This window comes from Schistosoma mansoni, assembly GCF_000237925.1.
Source record: "Schistosoma mansoni, WGS project CABG00000000 data, chromosome 1 unplaced supercontig 0034, strain Puerto Rico, whole genome shotgun sequence".
Classification (NCBI taxonomy): Eukaryota; Metazoa; Platyhelminthes; class Trematoda; order Strigeidida; family Schistosomatidae; genus Schistosoma; species Schistosoma mansoni.
In genome coordinates this window covers 343,922-366,079 of record NW_017385988.1, presented here as the reverse complement: position 1 = coordinate 366,079, position 22,158 = coordinate 343,922, and the positions used below count along the sequence as shown (strand labels likewise).

The window sequence follows — 22,158 nt, the reverse complement described above, 5'->3', positions numbered from 1 at the left end:
GAATTGACTAAGTTACATTTAATATTTTGTCATTTCACATATAAGTGAAGATACTAACATGAGGAAACGAAATTGTGATATGAAACTGAGGTTGATTAAAAGTGTAAGTAAATAATTTATTCATAAGGAAACGATAAACATCTACCATTGTTTAGTACATAAATTAGAAACATGTCACAGGATTAATCTGAATTTCAACATTATAGTGTAGCACAGAAGTGGTCAAAGATAAAGCATCATTGAGATGGTGAAGATTTGTAGCTCAGGTGGGTGATATTGATGTAGGTTTGTTCTCTGAGCTGGATGGTTTGGTCGTGGAGCTTTCATCGTCCTTCTGAATGACATCATCAGCACAAACTTCGGGTAGAAGTGAAGTGTTTGAATTTCTCCACATGTGACTCACAGCTTGTCCTGTGCACCCCGATGTTGATTGGTTCTTATCGACCTTAAATCTGTCATCATTCATATGAAGAGGTTAACCTCATTTTTATACTGAAAAACAACTTTCACCTACTTCAGAGTAATAATGATTGTGTTTTTTTACTTATTACTCTTCATACATTCTATATTTCCATCAGATTAATTTAACTGTCATTATGACTCATATATTTTGATATGTTAGTGTGTGGTCACTTTGCTGCTTGATATATATTACTACAATATACCATTATGTTAAATGGAAAAGGATGGTGACTATCAGTGTAATTAAGGACGTGCTCTTCGTCCTATTCGGGACTCATCAGCTGAATTTACCTGCATTCCAGAGTTGATGTTCATTCCGGGACCTGAACCCTAGTACCGTTCGCTTCAAATACCATCAAATGCTAGCCACCATCCATCTTTAGTTAGAATGCTTATGACGTAAGGCAATATCGAGGCAATCGGTACATGATGCACATATACCAATAAGAGACTGATCAATTGTAGTTCTAAACGTCAATAGGAAGATTTAAACAAACAATACAAAATGAATTTATACCATTATATTGTTCTGATTAACATTATCATCTCATTATATTACTTAGATTTATCAGTGAGATTAGCTGTTTTATATTACAATGTATTTCAAAGGAAGAAAATGAGGTGAAAATATTATCCATAGGTTATTGATTTTATTTATTAAAGACCTTACATTATCAACTCTCTACCACTTTCTGGTACCTCCAAACTTTTCAAAATCAATATAAGTATATAATAGAAAAGGAAAAAATTATACCACTGAGCCGGCGTCCCATGGTGTTAATGTCTAACTTCAACCAATCCACGAATTTGAGCAACCGTTCACCAATTGTCTTCAGTGAGTTGATATCTCACAACAGACGTGGTCTGAACTCCACTGGTCACTGCTTCTCACTAGAACTCAGGAAATACCTTTTGAAGCCAGTCACTAGTGAGCATATTCTGATTATTAACAGAAAACGTTTTTGAGGAGATTTCAGTACTTTCATAGTTGAGATCATGAGTCAATTGATGCTAGACCACTATTGACTGGCTTCAAGTGGTATTTCCTGGAGTTCTAGTGAGAAGCAGCGACCAGTGGAGTTCAACCACGCCTGTTTTGAGATAGGAACTCACTGAAGACGATTGGTGAACGGTTGCTCAACTTCGTGGATTGGTTGAAGTTAGACATTAACACCGTTGGATGCCAGCTCAGTGGTCTATCGGTTAAGGGCTTCGGCTCGAGACTGGTAGGTCCTGGGTTCGAATCTCGCTCGCGAGGGCGGGTTTGTGGATGCGCACTGCTGAGGAGTCCCATAATAGGACGAAACGGCCGTCCAGTGCTTCCAGGTTTTCGATGGTGGTCTAGCTTCAATTGACTCATGATTTCAACTTTGAAATATACTGAAATCTCCACAAACCCCCTTATAAACAGTTATATCCTTAACATAGTAAATACGAGATAATAGAATTGTTATTAATGTAGGAAACTAAAGATTATCGGAAGCGATTAACCATATTGTTCACACCAAATCGCTTATCACACCATGGGATATATATATATATATATATATATATATATAGGGAAGTGAATGCACCCATTCCTAAATATATATCTCATGAATGAGAATAAACGTGGTTGTATAAACACTATACGGATGACTAATAATGTTTGTATTGTATGGACAAACTTTTTTTGCTCGTTAGCGTTTTTTAGCGAGTTGGTTTTCTACGGGACGGGGTCACTAACCCCATGCCCAACCCTCCTCCTTTACCCGGGCTTGGGACCTGCAGTAGCCCCCGGAGGAGCTACAGGCAGACAAAATAAAATGACATCGTTTAATAAACCAATGAATTGAAAAGTTATTTTCAATACTTTATTTAATTACGATATTTAGATAATAAATAAAATCTAAACAATCTATGGTGCATATGCAGCAGATAATCAAAACAAATCATGTTTCATTCTTATAACACATACTACAATTGGATTGAAAATGCTAATAGAATGATTGTCATTTCATTTGTTTACCATCTGAAGTAAAACTGGATTGACTGGTTAATGGATTGATGAATTGATCGATCAATTGACTGAATGCATGGTGACTGAAGTTTTTATCTCATTTGAAAGGTTACTTCTTCCCGATGTTGTGGACGTGACTACTAAGTAGTTTTGACAATGACCTGGTGAGGCCTAGTAGGCCCTTCTGGAGAAGAGTGCTACATCGTAGCACGGCACAACTACCAGGGTTCAATAGCTGTCTTTGCATTGCTTACGCGGGATCATTACATCATTATCTTATTTTTTGGTTAGACTCATTCTTTCTTTCTTTTTGAACCAACAAAATGTGTGCAATGATTCTTGGTAGCAATCGTAATCATTTGTGGTTATAGAGTGAATTATTAGGCCGATCTCCACCACCCGAGTTACCGCTCACGTTAGTTCATGGAAACAATCGCATGATCACACGAGGACGTGTGAGTAAGTTTTCGTCTCCCAGTTTCGACAATAAATATCAGTCTGTAGTATACAAAAATATTGTCTTTTAGAAACTAGTTTGCCACTCATCATTATCAAATGACTGTAAAGATTTCCACCGCATATTCCTCAATAAATATATGAAAATCAAATGATGTCAAGTGTTACACTAATCAATAAATAAATCATGCTTTCTTGACGTTTATTTCAAATAAAATAGATTTCTCAGTATAGAGTTGTGGAGATTATTTAGTTTAGATTAATATCATGAATGGATCAATGTTAGACTACTATTGAAAACCTGGAAACACTGGACGGCCGTTTCGTCCTAGTATAGGATTCTTCAGAAGTACCCATCTCAACCATCACTATAGATTTATCAAGTTTCCAATGTCGTCAATAAATTCACTGATTCCAAATACAGATAGATATTATAAAATAAAAAATAATTAATCTGGGGACTTTGCAATTACATTTCTTGTTTTCAGGATATAAAGATGAGAAATATAAAAAAATAATGTGACTTGTGACATTACTTTAATGAATCTAAACCTGTATTCACTAACTCCTTAATCAGAATTGTTATCTCCGAGTTGTTCATAGATGAACTTCCTTTAAAACTGAAATCATGATATCAAATACTTACATCTAGTATTCTTATTTCAAACAAAGTATACACCAATGTTGTGTGATTATATTTTAAAGAGAGTCGGCAAAATACCATTGTAAATAGAAGCGAAATATATTTTTATGAAAGTTGAATTCACGATTCGATCTATGCTAGACCATCAATGAAAATCCGGAAGCAATGGATGGCTATTTTGTCCCAGTCTGGGACTCGTCAGCAGTGCGCATTTACGATCCTCACTTGGGACTTGAAACCAGGACCTTCGGTTTCATGAGCGAACGCTTAAAATCCAGACCACTGAACCGGTATTCAACGGTGTTACTGTCTAATTTTAATTGTTCCATGATCTTGCGCAACCCTTCGTCTATTGTATGAGGTGGATATCTGTCTCCACTTAACACGGATTGAAATCCACTGGTCACGGCTTCTCATTAGAACTCCAGGGAGTCCATCTTTTTATATTTGAAATGAACATTGGCATTGCATCCTAATAACTACCTTCAACTATCTTACATGAAATGGTATTTTATTGATCAATTCATTTATATTTAAATGTCAATTACTGAATTACTTCGAGAATTCGTTTTTCTTATAGACCTTTTAATGCTCAATGCTCATGATTGACGTTGAAAAGTACAATTCAAGTAACTTATTTTGCATTTTCTTTCGTTTACTTGAATCTAGCTTGCGTGTACTGGTTTTAGAACATCAACTATGGAGCCCTTGGACAGAACCAGTGAACTTTGATAATATGCTTGATACTAATTTACAAATCATATCAATCGTAACTAGTGTAAGTTGTATGTAATTGAAACATAACTAATTGTAAATTGTTTACTTGAATCTGCTCATTGATATTTTGGATTGTAATTGATCAGTATCCTATTGGCATATGTGGATCCTGTGTGGACTGCCTCGATGATATCATTTAACAAAACTATACAATCTTGATTTAATTTATATTTTACATTGTTGATAATAAAATAGACAATTATTACGTCACTGATAGAGGAACTAAGTATCAGTGAAAATCCAAAGTTGAGTAGCATTCAACTTATTAACGAATTCTATTTTTAAGCAGATGTCTAACGCAATGATGTATCAAACTACCGTTCTGAGTCACCTCAATCCACATCTACTTGGTAACTTGCTTTTGTGGAGCTTGTCATTTAGTTTGTAGGAAGTAGAGTCTCTCAAAATGCATGTTCGTGTTTTATTCACAAAGATGAACTGGTTCAAAGGAAAGCTGGATAAGAATCTTATACAGAGTTGAAGATTTGACAAATAATCAGTTTAAGCCTGATCATTTTGCTCAGAAGCGTCATATCTGAACCCTCGGTTCACTATGGTTCCAACATTCCTTCTTATTTCGCTGATTATTTATTGACATGTATTTGTTTTCGTGTCTTTATCTTCCTATATTCTGAAAGTAGGCAATTGTCTTTCCCATCTTTATTATATATCTTATCTTGTAAATTACTGCGATACGCATTCGTTTATATTTTAATCTTCTTCATAATCGTTAAGCGGATTATCTTTCATATATCATTTCTATGTATTATTTCATTCCTATTACATTCTAATCATTTTGACTTTTATTATCTCAGTCAATGACATAATAACCTGCTTTAGTATTATAGACCATTGTATATCAAAAATAATTATAAGTACGATTATTCAACTCTAGAAAAATGGTATTCGTCAAGTTCTCTGGCGCAAGATTGGTAGGTCCTGGGTTCGAATTTCGTGGGGTGAGATCATGGATGAGCACTGCTGAGGAGTCATATAATAGAACGAAACGGCCATCCAGTGCTTCCAAGTTTTCCACGGTTGTTAGCTTCAATTGATTCATGATTTCAACTATGAAAATGCTGAAATCTGTACAAAAACTCCTTCTGAAAAATGGTATTGTCAAAAAGAAACTTTTCTTCGCTGAAATGTTTTCGTTTTAAAAGAATGAAGATTGTTCACTGAAGAAAATTCTCTTTTTGACGAGATCATTTTCTGAAGTTGTAGGTAATTTCCTTAAATACAGTAATCTTCATTTTGTTCAATTTTCAAAGATTTGGTAATGATACAAATTTGTTAGATTTTAAAGAATCAAAGAAGGTTAACACCTGCTTTGTTCCATTTGGGATCATTAGGAAGAGGCTATTCTTTAATTTATTAATGACATAATCCAAACTAGTCAATCTTCAACAGGGTCAAAGTACCATCCTACCATTGAGTTGGAACCGTTCTCTTGTCACGGGGTGCTATAGAGGGAACATTATTCATCAGCTAGTGTAAACCGAAACAATGAGATACGCAAAAACACTTGAAACGAATCCAACAAAATATTTTAGTGAAAAGGATGGCAGTTGATGATATTTAATTTTGATTGCTATATTGTATGAAACACCTAAAAATTAGGACTTTTGTTTTCATGTAGGTGCTCTGGAGAGTTTTTCCTCAAATACTTAGGGTCTTGATTGGTGGTGAAGTTTAAATTAGGATAAAGCTTTGAATAATTTTCTTTGGTTTAAAAAATGCCTTCCTTGACAGCTTATTATGGAAACTACATTTTGAAGACCTCAAATTTATCTTAGAATATTCAGCGTAAAATACTTAATAGTCGTTGTTAAGGTACAGATAAGATGTTTAAATTTGCGTAGAAACTCAAATAATAGTTGAAAATCAATGAAAACCCATCATTTCCCCTAGGCCATTTTCATACTTAGAGAGTAGACACAATTGTTTTCCAAATGAATTAACAAAAACATGACAATGATGCTATGTCACAAAGAATATATCGCGTAATAAAAGGAAAAAGAAATAACGAAAGGAACAAGTTCGTTCTGGTTATGAAACTTTTCAGTAATGTGTATCCATAGCTCCAACACCGGTAATCGAACCCAGAACCTTCGGTTGTTCAAGAAGGCTTGGTCTTCAGAGCCATTATCAATCTCTGTGTAAATCTGGCTTCAGTCAGTCCACGGCACTGTACGATCATCTTTGTAGGGTGCATTGCACACACTCGACGTGTTTGAAATGTACTGATCACAGCTTCTCACTAGAATTTCATAAATCTCTTTTAGAAGCTAGTCATAAGTGAAGACATGATAGTTATTACAACGGAGCTGTAAAGAGGAAGTTTCTGGAGTTCTATTGAAAATCTGTGACCAATATAGTTCGGTCGGGTTGGATATGAAGAAGATGGCCATGCAGCATGACGCACTGAATTGTATGTCTAATCATTCCGGTCCTGAAGGTTAAGCTGTTTCATGTAACACGACAGGTCCTTGATTCGATTCCCTGTGATAAGCTGATGTATATTAGCACTGTTGTAGAGTCCCTCATTAGAATGAAATAACTGTTCAATGCTTCTACATTTTCAGTGATTTCTTTTTAACTTGGATCGATTCGTAATCTCCATAACAATCAACCATCTGGATAATCATAAAAACTTGGTCCTATAAAGAAATTTTCAGACATGAAGTTTTTTTTCGCTAAATTATATTACCTTAACTAACTAGATAGTTTAATGTTTAAATATACATACTTTCTCTTTTTTGAAGATAATTTATTATCTAATCCAAAAAACAAGAAACAACGAATTGCTACATTAATCACTAGATACGAGCTTAATAAGCAAAGATGGATAGTGGCTAGCAGTGGAATCCAGGACACGCATCTCGTCCTGTTTGGGACTCGTCAGCCGGATGTATTTGCATTCCAGAGTTGATATTCACTCCAAGACTCGAACTCAGTCGTGTTCGCTTCAAACGCCATCGAGTTATGCACTTAGCTACTGAGTTTCGATAGCCACCTGCTTGTGCAATGGGGTGAAGTTATATTCACTTGGTGTTGTATACTTGTATCTTCCTATTGTTATTTAGGATTGCAATTGATTGGCATATATGCATCCTGTGAAGACGACCAATATAGCAGCAGCCTCAGCAGCAGTAGGTCTTGATATGAACAAAGGGAAAAGGCAAGATTCTCCGATACAACACAATATAGACCAATCAAATCACACTTGACGAAGAAGCTTTGGAGGATGTGAAAACCTTTACATATCTGGACAGCATCATTGATGAACACAGTGGATCTAATGCAGATGTGAGGGCGCTGATCGGAAAGGCAAGGGCAGCATATTCACTACAACTGAAGAACATCTGGAACTCAAAACAATTGTCAACCAACATCAAGATCAGAATTTTCAGTACAAATGTCAAGACAGTTGTACTGCATGGGGAGGAAACTTGGAGAACTACGGAAGCCGTCATCCAGAAGATACAAGTATTTATTAACAGTTGTCTACGCAAAATACTTCCGATTCGTTGGCCAGACACCATGAGCATTAAGTTACTGTGAGAGACAACAAACCAGATTCCATCCAGTGGAGGAAGAAATCAGGAAGAAGTACTGGAAGTGGATAGGATACACATTGAGAAAGTCACCCGATTGCGTCATAAGATAAGCCCTCGCTTGAAATTGTCAAGACGAAAGGAGAAGAGGAAGACTAAAGAACAAATTACGTGGAGAAATGGAGACAGACATGAGAAGAATGAACAAAAGTTGGATAGAACTAAAAAGGAAGGCTCATGACAGAGTGAGTGTGTTGGAGAATGCTAGTCGGCTGCCTATTCGCCATTGAGAGTAACAGGCAGTCCGTACAGGATGCACATATACCAACAAGAGACTGATCAATTACAGTCATCAATAACAATGGGAAGATACAAGTATACAACACCAAAGTGAATGAAATCACCTAGATACGTTAAGAAGCATTACATTTTGTCAATTCCTTTGTCTAAATTGTTTAGTGAATGTCAACATTTAAACTGATTTAAATTTTATACAAAGTAGCTGATTGACTTTGATTTTGCTTTTAATACCCGATCAAAATAAAATAGATTACTGTCTACGTTAAAACTGATGTCGGATACATTGACATGGAATGACTTTTTTTTCTTTTAGAGTAGAAAAATATAGAAAACTAAACATTGTCAATATTTACCTAAACACATATAAGGAATATTCAACTGTCATTTTAGGTGAGACTATAATTTATGGACAAACCAATCACGTATAAGAAAACAGGTCTCGGATTTTGGCGCGAAATTCATTTACCCATTTGTCTAAATAGTGTTTTTGGTATTTTAGTTGATTTCAGTTCGTAATGAAAACTATAAATCCAATTCCTAACCCTAACCATCAATTGTAGATCATGATCCTCATCCTTCAAAACTGTTTTATAACTCTCATTTAGTTCTAGTAAGAAGGTGGACATTCTCAAGGTCATTAAGGTCTCGGTATATGGTTGTCCATAAATTATAGTCTCACCGAAGTCAGAATAAAACACCATTTGAAATAGATTTCTGGAACTAAATGATAAATACACTTGGTATTATTTGTTAGAATCTTCCTATTGATGTTTAAGACTTCAATGAATGACTTACTACGATATTCTTCAAAAGATACACACTTTTTAACAAAGTACATTATCAATCAGTGTATTTCTCCTTCGAAGATTTGGTGGTGTAAAAATGTGTTTAACTCCAGATGATCAAATCAAACTACCTATCCAATCAAAGAGTAGTTATAGAGTAAACATGACTTACTTATTCTAGTATGTGATTGACAGCGGAATCCAGAACACATACTTTGTACTATTTTGCTTTCGTCAACTGGATGTACCTGCATTTTGGTGTTGCTTTAACGAAACATGTATTCTGGATTCCACTGATAGTTCGACATTAAAAATATACTGAAACTTGTTATATCGCGCTATAATGATGCATAAGACAACAGAGATTGATTAATCCCAGCCCTAAATATGTTAATAATAAAAAAATACAACCTCGACATAGACCTACATAGTTGTCACTACCCCAAAAAAAAATACATTTCTAATCTAATCAGAATTAGATAACGAACAAGATAGAGACCATGAAAACAGAGAAGATGATAAATTACCCATTTGTCATGGACTGAATAAATCATAAACAATTTGTACCAATAATAAGTTAATAATGCCAAATAATGGTTTTAACTAATAAGTAAGTGAAGTGGAATAGACACAAGAAAAATGTATCTTTCTGCTTCACTGAAGGACATGACACTTAGGAAGAATAATGTTCTTGTTCAGATTGAATCTTTGGTCAAATAATTAGTATTTTTTCATATAGGTAGTCACTGGATGAATAAGCTTAAATCTTATTAGATATATGTATACCTTAAAAAGTAAGTTTCCGATATGATATTTTAGAAAAACAGTAATACTGTAGTGTAAAAACACTAGTTGGAGACAATCAAATGTATTTAGACACAAATTACAAACTATCTCACTAAATTCTGATAACCATACAGCAAACAGTCAACTTGGAAAATAACAACCAATTGTTTAAATCTTCACTGTTCCTTCTGTAAATATCAGTTCATCTTCTCTAATTTCATTGTTCATGCATTTTCCTACCAATTGCGCTTCATTTCAGTTCTTTCCTTATCTGTCTTCTGCTCAAATACATTCTACGTCTGACCATCGCCATATACTACTTATAAGGATATAAGTAGACCATACTACAATATTACGATGGACAAACAATTATAGGTATTGAACAGAAATAGTCTGATATCTTCTGAATTCGCAAATCTTATTGATCGATTTATTTCGTTACTAATTCATTATAATCAGAAGGAGTATTTTGTGGAGATTTAGTATTTTCATAGTTGAAAGCATGAGTCAGTTGAAGATAGACCACCAAGGAAAACTTGAGGAGTCCCACAATAGGACGAAACAGCCGTCCAGTGCTTCCAGATTTTCCTTGGTGTTATAGCTCCAATTGACTCATGCTTTCAACAAATTCATTACTCTGCTAATTCTATTTATGCAATATAGCAATGAATTAGGTAAAAAGAAACATCTATTCATTTCAGGGATATCAATCTCAAACCCGTTTTTACAATGGTACAATTTCGAGATTATAAGCTTCAGAAAGGTAGTTTTTCATAGAAGCATTGTCTTTTATTTTACATCTCAGTATATAATTTACAGTTTCTTTCTAAGTGAATAAAGTAAAGCTGTTCAAATACATAACACGAAATTGTTTCTATAGTGCCGAATTGATGTCATATTTAAAACATGGCATGGTTATAATTTATGGGTGAATCAATCAGAGATGAGATAATAAGTCTTGGATTTTGGCACGAAATCCATTTATCCACATGGTAAAATTTTATGTCAGTTCATGATGAAAACCCGAACCATCAACTGTAAATTTTAATTTTAATTACTCACAATGCTTTATAGCCCTCATTTATTTCTAGTTAATAGGTAGATATACTCAAGGTCATTTCAGCGTCTCTCGAAGGTCGTCCAAAAACTTCTTGCATTGTATACCAGTCATAAGGATGATTAGGGCTCAGTTATTTCAAATGTTAATAAAATATTTTGTTAAAATTAGTTTAAACTAATGTCTATGTATTAACGAAGAGACCACACAAGAACATGTTATCTAAGATTTGACTATTTACAACGTAGAATGATTTCACAAGTACAAAATCATTAAGCCATGAACAAATGTTTTGACCTGATATGGGATTCACTAACAGTGAACACATACAATTCCGATTTGAAAACTAAACATAAGCTGCGTCACGTTTAACCCACTGGGTTTTATTCCATTTGTCTAACTTCTGTCGAGGTAATGACACAATCAGTGAGTATTATCTGTGGGCAGCCTCGTGATTGAAAAAGTTGAGTTGGACAAGACATGAGCTGTTTTGTGGAAATTCAGTAGTTTAACCTGTAATACGTTTTTAGTTAACTAATGACTATCATTTGATGCTATATTCGGTACTTATTCAAAAGATGCTCGATATATAACTAGTTTCAGTGAACATAATCTATCAAACTATAAAAAGGATACAAGAAAATCAAACTTCTAAATTTAGAATTTTTTTAGAAGTTTACTTGTTGGCTTATCATCTTCCTAAAAAAGTCAATCTACTGTTGTAAACCATCTGTACAAATATGTTGCTTTCAACTAACTAGAATCGAAATCGCACCAAATGTATTACTATAATCATTCTACTAATGGTTGCAAATTTATTACTGAACAACAGGAATTGATTCCATATCTAAATTTTTCATAACTTTATTATTATTAGCTTTATTCAATATTATATCTTCGGTATAACATAAAGTTCACAGCACAAAGTATTTCAACAAGTTTCTGATTCTTACTTCTTAGTCGATCCTGACGATAAATATTAAGTGATCGCCAGTTAGAAGTTATCAGTCCAGTCAATCGACATCTGATTAATATACATTCTATTCGTTGCATACTGCCAGCAACCACGATATCTCTCTAATTAGGCCTTTTGTAACTTATACAAATAATGGTTGTACAGTTTTCAGAAACGCACCTGGATCGGTTGTGTGATTAATAGCCCTAATGATGTATTAAATCAAAGAAAATTAAATAACTTATTGAAATATCTAGATAATAGGAACAGGTAGCTATGTTGCTTAGGCAAGCCGCCGGTCTTTCAGTTAATATATCATTTTATTTTCAGTTTAAATACATTTAAGGTAGTGTTTTAATCTTTGCTGTTAGATGACTACAATAAGTTGAGATCCCATTGATTTACATGACTTCTGCTTGATAAACTAGATTTTCATAAGCATTTCAAAACTATATTACAATTAAAAATGAATAATTTATATTGAGACTAAAAAATACTTACTTGCTAACTCCATTGTTATTATAACTTCATTGATAAAATATTTCAATATTGTTTATTTACTTATTTATTTAATCACATAAATGGTGGTACAAAGGGGCACCAGATATATATGCGCCGCACAAATCTTATTTGATTTGTATGAGGGCTGTGACATTGCCCGGGTGCCCAGACCGAAGCAGGTGGTTTCATTAGGGGGCCATACCCGGAGCCTTCGACTTAAAGATCTGATCCACAAGGCAGTGGAGCATCGTTAGGAGATGCAGTCCCATGGTAGCCGGTGACCGACGATTGGTTCATGCGCCATTTGTTCTCTAAGGATACTGGATCCCATATGCACCATTGTTTTGGAATCAGGGTTTTCCAACTCCTCTAGGTGGACTTTGCATGTCCACCAACCCGGTAGAAGCGCCAGAAATTCGCTTTTTGTCCTCTGAATTTCTTAAACAACACCCCTGCCACTAGGAGACAGTGAGTAGGACTTCCCTGGTAAAGGCTATATACGCGTGGCCGTGTGAGAGCCTTTCGTGAGAGAGGGTGGCCCCTCCCAACTTTCGGTTATACCAGGGAGTTCGTGGGCATTTCAATATTTAAAAATTGTATACAAATAAATCTCATTGAGTTCGGATCTCTCGAGGCAGGATTGTAGGTGTGCACTTCTGAGGAGTCTCAAAATAAAACGAAACGGCCGTCCAATGCATCCAGGTTTTCCATGTTGATCTAGTTTCAATCGACTAATGATTACAACTATTATAATTACTATAATTTCCACAAAACCCCTTCCGATATTAATCAACATATGCTAACTAGTGACTGGTTTCAAGAGGTATTTCCTGGAGTTCTAGTGAGAAGCACTAACCAGTGGAGTTCAACCAGGTCTGTTGTGAGATAGTAACTCTTTAAAGACAATGAAGGACGTTTCGCCCAGTGGTCTATAGGTTAGGCGCTCGCGCGTGAGACCAATGTGTCCTGACTTCAAATTTTACGGTGCGGGATCGTAGATGCGCACTTCTCAGGAGTCTCACAATAAGACGAAACGGTCATCCAACGCTTCCAGGTTTTCCATGATGGTTTAGCTTCAACTGATTCCTGATCTCAACTATTAAAACAATAATTTTCATTCACTAAACTTTCTTTTATTTTAGAATCAAACATGCCTTTATATTGAATGGATATATATACAATCAAGAAATCATTCATTTACAACAATGAATATTACGGATTTCAATGATCTAACATTTAATATCATCTATCGTAATTTATCGGAGAATTTAAATGAAAGAAAATCTTTATTAGAATTATGGACTGAATTTATATTTAATAATGAGAAACAATTTTCAATGGATTTATCTCAAATGAATCAATTAGGTGATTTATATATACGTCGAATTAATGGTGATCATACATTGAAAGGATATTTACTTGATGGATTACAACCTAATGTAACATATGCAGTAAGTTGAATATGTATTATGATTGTGTTGTATTCTACTTATGCTGACAGATATAAGTAGTATATAATACCGATCAGAAGTGGAAGGTATGTCGTAAGAAGAATGAGATGATTGAAATTGTTATATCGAGTGTCCTGCCCGCTAATTTTATTGATCAGCCCAATGATACACGTAAACCTGTACGAGCAGTCTAGTGCACTTGTCGGTCCTGCTATCTGCCTAGTCCAGCAAGTTAAGTCCAGAACACCAATAACATATTTTGCAATATCAACCATTATTTTCAAACATACTGGGTTTATATAGCAATCAAATAGACCAAATCGTACCATAAAAATAGAAAATAACATTTGTAGAAGATTCAGGTGAATGTGGTTGTGAATAGGGGGAACCGTAATTAATAGACTGGGTATAACTCAGGAATGGTAAATGGTATAGTAGCACTATATTAGTCAAAATAAGGTTCATAATAAAGGGAACATGAATATGGATAGTTGAGTCACTGAACAATTATACAATAGGAAATATATGTATCATTCATAATTCTCTTCGGGATAAAAACAGAACTGAAGAAAACAAAATGAAATTAAGAATTAAAAGAATCATGAAGGATGTAAAGAACAACTAATGGAAGATTTACAAATTAAGTATTTAATGTATGGTTTTTATACATAATAAACACACTGTAATTCGATATGAAACAGCAAAATTGGTTTTCCCTCACCTAAGCACTCGTTCATCATACTGCTAGTGTGGTGTGTGCTATTTATGTCCAGATATGTAGTATATAACGCTGGTCAAGAATGAAATGTCCGGCAGTTGAAGGTTAAGAAGATCGAGGAGGAAAGAACGGGAACAATAAACAATTGGTATGAAAATGCAGGAACAATGAAGTCTGAGACAATTAATGAACATTTTCCAAATGAAGTATTGGAGTATGGTCTTTCTATTTCATTAAATAACTCTATAGTTTTATGCTAAATATAAACGGTTGTCCTCACCTGTGTTGTCCTTCACTATACTAGTACCATAATCAGTTTTTATTATAATCTTGAGAAGAAGAGTTATTCAATCAACTAGGAAGAAACATGAATATGGATCCAGCTATTTTCATTGATAAAATGTTTAAAATGAAACAAATAAAATAGGTATTTAGCTTATGGTCTATCATGATAGTAATAACAATTAATGATATGGTAGCCAATTCATTCAATACTTAAGTTTTGATGTTGCTGGATGTTTGTTCCTACTTCGAATGGCTAGAGCTAATTTCTTCGTTAAATCATTACCATCGTATGAAACAACTTATTGTTACCCCAATAAGGAAATATATTTAATAAGTTATAAAAATAAAGCACTCACTGTTGTTAATCTTCTTAAAACAAATAAAGTGTTAACTTTGAGTATCCATCTAGAAACAACAGAATATGTGAAACATAAACTGATTATCATCGTTATTATTGGTGTTACACAGAAACTATTGTACAGATTACAAGTAATGTATTGAAAACTGTAAGAATGGCTCGTAGACAAACTCAAGGAAGCCTCAAGAAACTCAGAACGAGCTAAAGACATTCCATCCAATCCAAGGAACATTCCAACATGTCGACGTGTAGCTTCCCTATTGGATAAATAAGAAGGACCACCTCTGTGCCTATCGGCTGTCCGAAATCATGATTTACTTTCAGTCAAAAAATAAAAAATAAATGCATGAGACATGTACTATATTTGACACTGATTTTAGAGAATAACATCCCTACTTACTAATCTTCTGCCTTCTCTCTTGTGACGTTGTGGGTTCGATTGTTCAATTAGTCTAGTAATACACAGCATAGCAACAATCCAAGCTCTAAATATATAACAAAAATGTATTTCTTCTCTTTTTTAACTAACCAAGTTTGTTTTATTATTATTTTTGTTCCATATTAGGTATCTGTTTATATTGAAGTAACAAAAATTTATCATTATCAATCACAAAAATATTTTACACGTTTAAGTAATGAAGTTGTTCAAAAAACTTTACCGAAACTAATTTCATTATCAATTAATGAAAATCAGTTTTTTGTAAAAAATTCAACGAATGAAAATATTAATCAATTAATGATGGTGGTGAGTATAATTTTGATTGATTCACTAGAACTGATATATACTTTACTTTTAGTGAATATTCATATTCATTATATGAGTTAAGTTATACAAACAATAATATATATACAACCCCTTTTGATATTCATCAATATATACTCACTAGTGACTTGCTTCAAGAGGGTTTTCCTGGAGTTCTAATGAGAAGCAGTAACCAATGGAGTTCAACCGGATCTGTTGTGAGATAGTAACATACTGAAGACAATGGTGGATGTGTCGCTCAATTTCGTGAATCGGTTGAAGTTAGAAATTAATACCGTTGGATGACGGGACAGTTGTCTAGTGGTTAAGCGCTCGCGTGCGAGACTGATAGGTCCTTGGTTCAAATCTCGCGTGGCGGGTGGATGCGCACTCCTGGGACGAAATGACCGTCCAGTGCATCCAAGTTCTTCATGTTGGTCTAGTTTCAATTGATTCATGATCTCGACCATTAAAATGATGTAACCATTGGATTCAAAGATTTATGTCAACTCAAATTTTTCTTTCATTCACCATTTGTATAAGGATTTTCATCATCTATCATTACCATAGTTATATGAAATTAAATTTTGTTTAATATTTAATACGTTTGATGAATCAATAAAACTTTACATAATAAACGAAATTAAATATGAAATATTTTTATCCAATTTGTTTTCTAAGTATGTTTTTCTTCTAGGAGAGGGTTTATTAAAGAGTAATCTATACCACTAGTGAAAAGCAGTGACCAGTAGAGTTCTACCTAGTCTGTTGTAGAGATAGGAACTCACTGAAGACAATTGGTGAACGGTTGCTCAAACTTCGTGGGTTGGTTGAAGTTAGACATTAACACCGTTGGATTCCGACTCAGAGGTATATCGGTTAAGTGCTCTGGTGCGAGACTGGTAGGTCCTGGGTTCGAATCTCACGAGACGAGGTCGTGGATGCGCACTACTGAGGAGTCCCACAATAAGACGAGACGGCCGTCCAGTGCTTCCACGTTTTCCATGGTGATCTAGCTTCAATTGACTCATGATTTCAACTATGGAAATATACTACTGACGTTTGATGATTAAATTTCTGTAAATTATCGATTGAGTGCGTGCCTTGTTAATATATGAACGTGCTGATCCCCGCCTATTAGAGAGGAGTGAATTACCTATCAGATCAATAATACACAAAAACCGTATGAGCAGTCTTGAGCACTTATCAGTCCTGTTATCTGCCTGGCCCAGCCAGTTAAGTCCAAAACACCAATAACAGCCTCTGTAATATGAATCATTATTCTCAAACATACTGGGTTTAAATACCAAACAAATTGACCACATGGTACCAAAAAATAGAAAATAACATTTGTACAAGATTTGGCCAAATGTTTCTGTGAATAGGGGGAACAGTATTTATTAGACTGGGCATAACTCATGAATGGTAAATGGTATAATAATAGTTCATAGGTCAAAATAAAGCGTATGATAAGAGGAATATGAATATGAATAGTTTAGTTACTTAACAATTATACAATAGGAAATATACACATAGTATTGATCCAAAAAAGGATCCCCAAAGTTATCGTTCATTACTCTTATCGGGACTGTATTAAATCAATGTAAAGAGATGAAGAATTGTGCCATATTATTAGAAGCACTGAAATGAAAACTAAGGTATTCACTAGTAAATCTTAGAGCTTCCTGTTCGATTCATTCGTTATTACAATTGAAGACGTTATTTTTGAGATATTTGAGTTAAAAGATGAATTCTCAGTAAAACTGTAAGTTTATATATCTCAAGAATTTTACTAAGCATACATGTATGCCTGTGAGAAATAATCATGTAATGTTGAAAGTCATGATTAGCATATTAGTGTATAATAGATGTAATATATTTGAATTTTTAGCATGGGGTTGTGTAGATTTCTGGATTCCATTAAAATTATGAACTGATCGAAGTTAGACCATCATTGAGAACCTAAAAGCATTGTATGACTTTCAGTACTAATATGGGATTCCTCAGCAGTACGCATGCGCTACCTCACCCACCCAATGATCCAAAGTTTAAGCATTTGCGCACCGAACCAAAGGCATTGGGTTCGAGTTCTGTACGCGGGATCGTAGATGCGCGCTACTGAGGAGCCCCATACTGATGCGAAACGGCCGTCAAGTGTTTCTAAGTTCCCAGTGGTGGTCTAAAGCAGATCGGTTCATGATTTCAATGATACTTGAATTTTCTAATGAATTGGAATTCAGACTGCTCGTTTATCTTTATCCGGGTCTTGTCAGAATGTGACATCTGGTACTTGTGTCAATAGACATAAATAGTATATAACACCAATTAAAAGTGGAATGCTTGGATGTTGAGGGTTGCGAAGGTCGAATAGTAGAGAATGGTAACGGAGAGTGATTGGAATAGAAACAAGGGAACAACAAAATCTGAGACAGTTGATGGATAGTTTTCAGATGAATCATTGAACATGTAATATTCACATTTTACCAATTAATCCTGTAATTCTTTTTTCAAATATATTTGGTTGTCCTCTCCTATGTTCTCGTTCACTACAAGCAGACTACATTCCAGTAAAGGCATCCACACTGATTCGAACCCGATACTATTAGCTTTGGACGCTTCAGGAGAACATATTATAAATAACTATATCAGGTAATTCACTCAGAATATTCATATGGCGACATATGTTAGCCAATTTTAGTCCCTTATTACAACAGTGGAGAACTACAAACCAATAGTGACATGATGAATAACCTAAACTCTTTTATACTTGATTGGTTTTCTGAGTTTAGCATAGAACAAACTAAAACATATTTATCATTGTCTTACTGAATTAAATATACCTCAGATATTGTGTCATCTTAAATCAGATACTTATAAATGTTTACTTTTCCTCCTACTTCACAGGATTCATTTGTTCAATCAACATCAAATATGAAGTCTAAAATGACAGGACAAGTTGGTAATAATAAAAATGATTTAACTAGTAAATTAACTAAAAATTATCAACATGATAGTTATGTGTTAATTGTAATACTTGGTTCACTCGCTGGTGTATTACTAATTATATTCATTGTACTGATTACATTTTGTATATGGTATCGATTACATTTGAAATCTCAATATCCTAGAGGTATGTGATCAACATTGGATTTGGATTTGTAATTGTTTGCTCTGAAATAATGTAATTTTTACATAAATAGGAGCATTTCATATATTTCATGATTGTATTTCTTTATATTGCATGGTGATACTTGATAGTGTGTAGGTCTCGTCACGATACAGTAATCACCAGGTACTTCAATTGATGTATTGTAAATGGACCTCAAATAATTTATTAGGAATTCATTTAATCATTGAAATTTAGTTCCATACGCCAAATATCTTAACATGTTGATCAAATATGGAATGACTAAGAAGCATAAGAAATAGGGGCATACGAAAGCGAGTAAGCTCTTCAATAACAAACATTTCAGTTATTCAACTAGCTTCAACATGAATTTTCTGGAGTTTTAGTAAGAAGCCTTGATCAGTGAAATTCAACTGTGTTTATTGTGAGGCAGTTACTCACTGAGGACAATGGAGGAAGGTCGAGAAATGTTTTGTATTAGTTGAAGTTAGACATTAACACCGTTGGATGTCAGCTCAGTGATCTAGTGGTTAAGGGTCAGCGCTAGATAACGAGGGCCCCAGGTTCGAGTCCCAAGTAAGTTATCGCGGTTGCTCACTGCTGATCAGTCCCATACTGGAACGTAAATCGCCATCTAATGCTTCAAGGTTTCCCATGGCGGTCTAACATTGATCCATTTATGATATCAGTCTAAACTCAATAATTCTCATAACCTTATACTGGTAATCAATTTCCTGTTGATAATCAGAAAGGGGTTTCGTGGATATTATAGTAGTTTAATAGCTGAATTCATAAGTCTATTAAGCTAGAAAACCATGGAAAGCCTGGAAGCACTGGACGGCCGTTTCGTCCTTGTATGGGACTCCTCAGTAGTGCACATTTACGATCCCGCACACAGGACTCGAACCCAGTGTCTTTAGTCTGGCGCGCGAACTCTTAACCTCTTTACAGAAGAGGAAATGTGATTTTTTTTACTTGTTTTCCCAAATCTGTAACATTATTTGATGTAACAAAAAGATGTCAAAGTACAATCATTGATTCACTGTCAAACATTAAAGTTATTCAAGGTTCATGAGTACTTCTCTTGAGTACTTTTAAAATAACAGGCTATTTTATACTTTTAAACAGGTTTGTCACATTATTTATTCGTATAGATTTATAAAGAAATGAAATCATATTCAGATGCAAATTGTAAAATAAGGTAGATCATATTGTAGTGAACGAAGACTAAGCGGGGAAAACCAATTTATTGTCGAATATAAAATTACAGAGTGCTTCTGTAAAATATGAAAACCATACATTAAATACATTATTTGGATATCTTCCATCAGTTTTCTTGTACATGCTCAGTGATTCTTCCAATACTGTTGTTAGTACAGTTGCTCTCTATTACCTTCCGCGTTCTCATCAATTCAATCTTCTCCTGGCAGGCTTTCTACTTCCGATTGGTGTTGCATACATTCTATATCTGTCAGAATAAGTAGCAAACACCACAATGTGACATTCGTGAAGGCTATAATTTTATCGTTTTCACTTACTGAATATCGAAAAGTATTACTTTATATGTTTGAATGCCAAAACATTTTTAGCGCTTCGGTTTGAAAATGAGGTATTACTATGAACGTTGAATAACTTTTTCCTAAAGTATAGCAAAAAATATATTTGAATAAAGTTTATGCTACGTCATTAGATATGGTGTGGTGAGTGAGAACATGAGTGGGAGAATCGAATGTATCTAAGCACAAATTACAGACTATCTCACTAAATTCTGATAACCATACAGTAAATAGGTTATTTGCAATCTTAACTGCTCCTTCTGCAAATATCAGTCCGTCTTCTCTGATTTCATTGTTTGTACCGATTGCGCCTAATTCCTGTTCGTTCCTCATCGATCTTCTGCCGAAATACATTCTATGTCTGGCCATCAACACTTATGTGGATATAAGTAGACCACACAACACCACAGTTTGTGCTAGAAACTAAATTCAAATTGTTGATCATCTCCAAACACTTCCAGTTTGAAATAATGACTAGTTGAGTTTTTGCAGACCAGTTTAAAAATAAGTTGTTTTTATCAGCTGAGGAGCGCTTGAGAAATAAGGAATACTGGATAGCTGTTCGTACCAACACTTCTGGGTCAAACATGATAGGTATCCATACATATTCCATTGAGTGATATCATACTACAGCACTGAATGGACAATGTTGGAAATATATAGTGCAAAGGATACTAACTCATGACCAATTACGTAGTCCGCTTGACAAATGACTAGAGAGTCTTGTGTCTGAACCCTGATAGGATTGTGCCTCGAACCATTTAGAAGTTTCAAGGTGGAACGAAATAGTTGCTCAATATTCATTAGTTTTTTAATTATTCCTCAATTGATATGTGCATACGACAAGATCAACCTTGACCTTAATAATGATTCCGAATCTGTAATCACAATTGATTGATCACTGGGTGGTGATCAATGTCATGCATGTCAAGTCCTTCTTAGTGCTGATCGAAGTTGTAATATAACCACTAGTCTAGGTGACTTGACACTTGCTTGCTGACGAGTGCCAAGTAGCACGAAACCCGGGTCCAGGATTTCCTGTTGACTACCTCCAACCACCATCTTATTCCGAATCTGTATAATTTAAGTAATTCAACAAAAACATTGGTAGTTTTATAATATGTATTTTTATTGGTGAAACGATTTTGCTGGGTTTAAAATATTTTCATATTTAATATATCTGTAAATAAAAGTGCATAGAAATAAGGTTAATGAATCTATTTTTTTTATGTCCAATAGGTCAAATCTATGAGATAATAATCTCAATGCTGATTCGTAGACTCTTAAAGTTAGAAAGAATCTAAGTGGAACTTTTCACATCAACAAAATTGATTTCGTTCTGTTGAAATTTTATAAAATTAATGAATGACCATAAATTTATTTTATTGAAACATAAATGCTCAAGAGGGTATAGCAACTATCTTATAACCAATGTCAACCCTTTTACTAACTCACTTAATAGACAATTTTACTGGAACAGTAAGAATTCTCATATTTTTTTGCACTGTTATGATCACTAGGGCACATGACAGATTCTAGCTTAAATGTTGATTATAAGCAAAGATGGATAGTGGCTAGCAGTGGAATCCAGTTTGACGCGCGTTTCGTCCTATTTGGGACTCATCAGCTGGATGTACCTGCAT

General features: G+C 34.4%; 1 protein-coding gene across 1 annotated transcript in view; it reads left to right on the top strand.

Annotated features, from left to right (window-relative positions):
- Smp_143260 (hypothetical protein) overlaps positions 1-22,158 on the top strand; it is a gene marked incomplete at its 5' end in the record, with an annotated part of 55,403 nt that overhangs the window by 20,494 nt on the left and 12,751 nt on the right. Inside the window, 4 exons of the mRNA XM_018791862.1 lie at positions 4,230-4,338; positions 13,421-13,729; positions 15,656-15,835; positions 18,737-18,962. Of these exons, the coding sequence (XP_018644970.1) occupies positions 4,230-4,338; positions 13,421-13,729; positions 15,656-15,835; positions 18,737-18,962 (824 nt within the window). The remainder of the gene's footprint in view (positions 1-4,229; positions 4,339-13,420; positions 13,730-15,655; positions 15,836-18,736; positions 18,963-22,158) is intronic.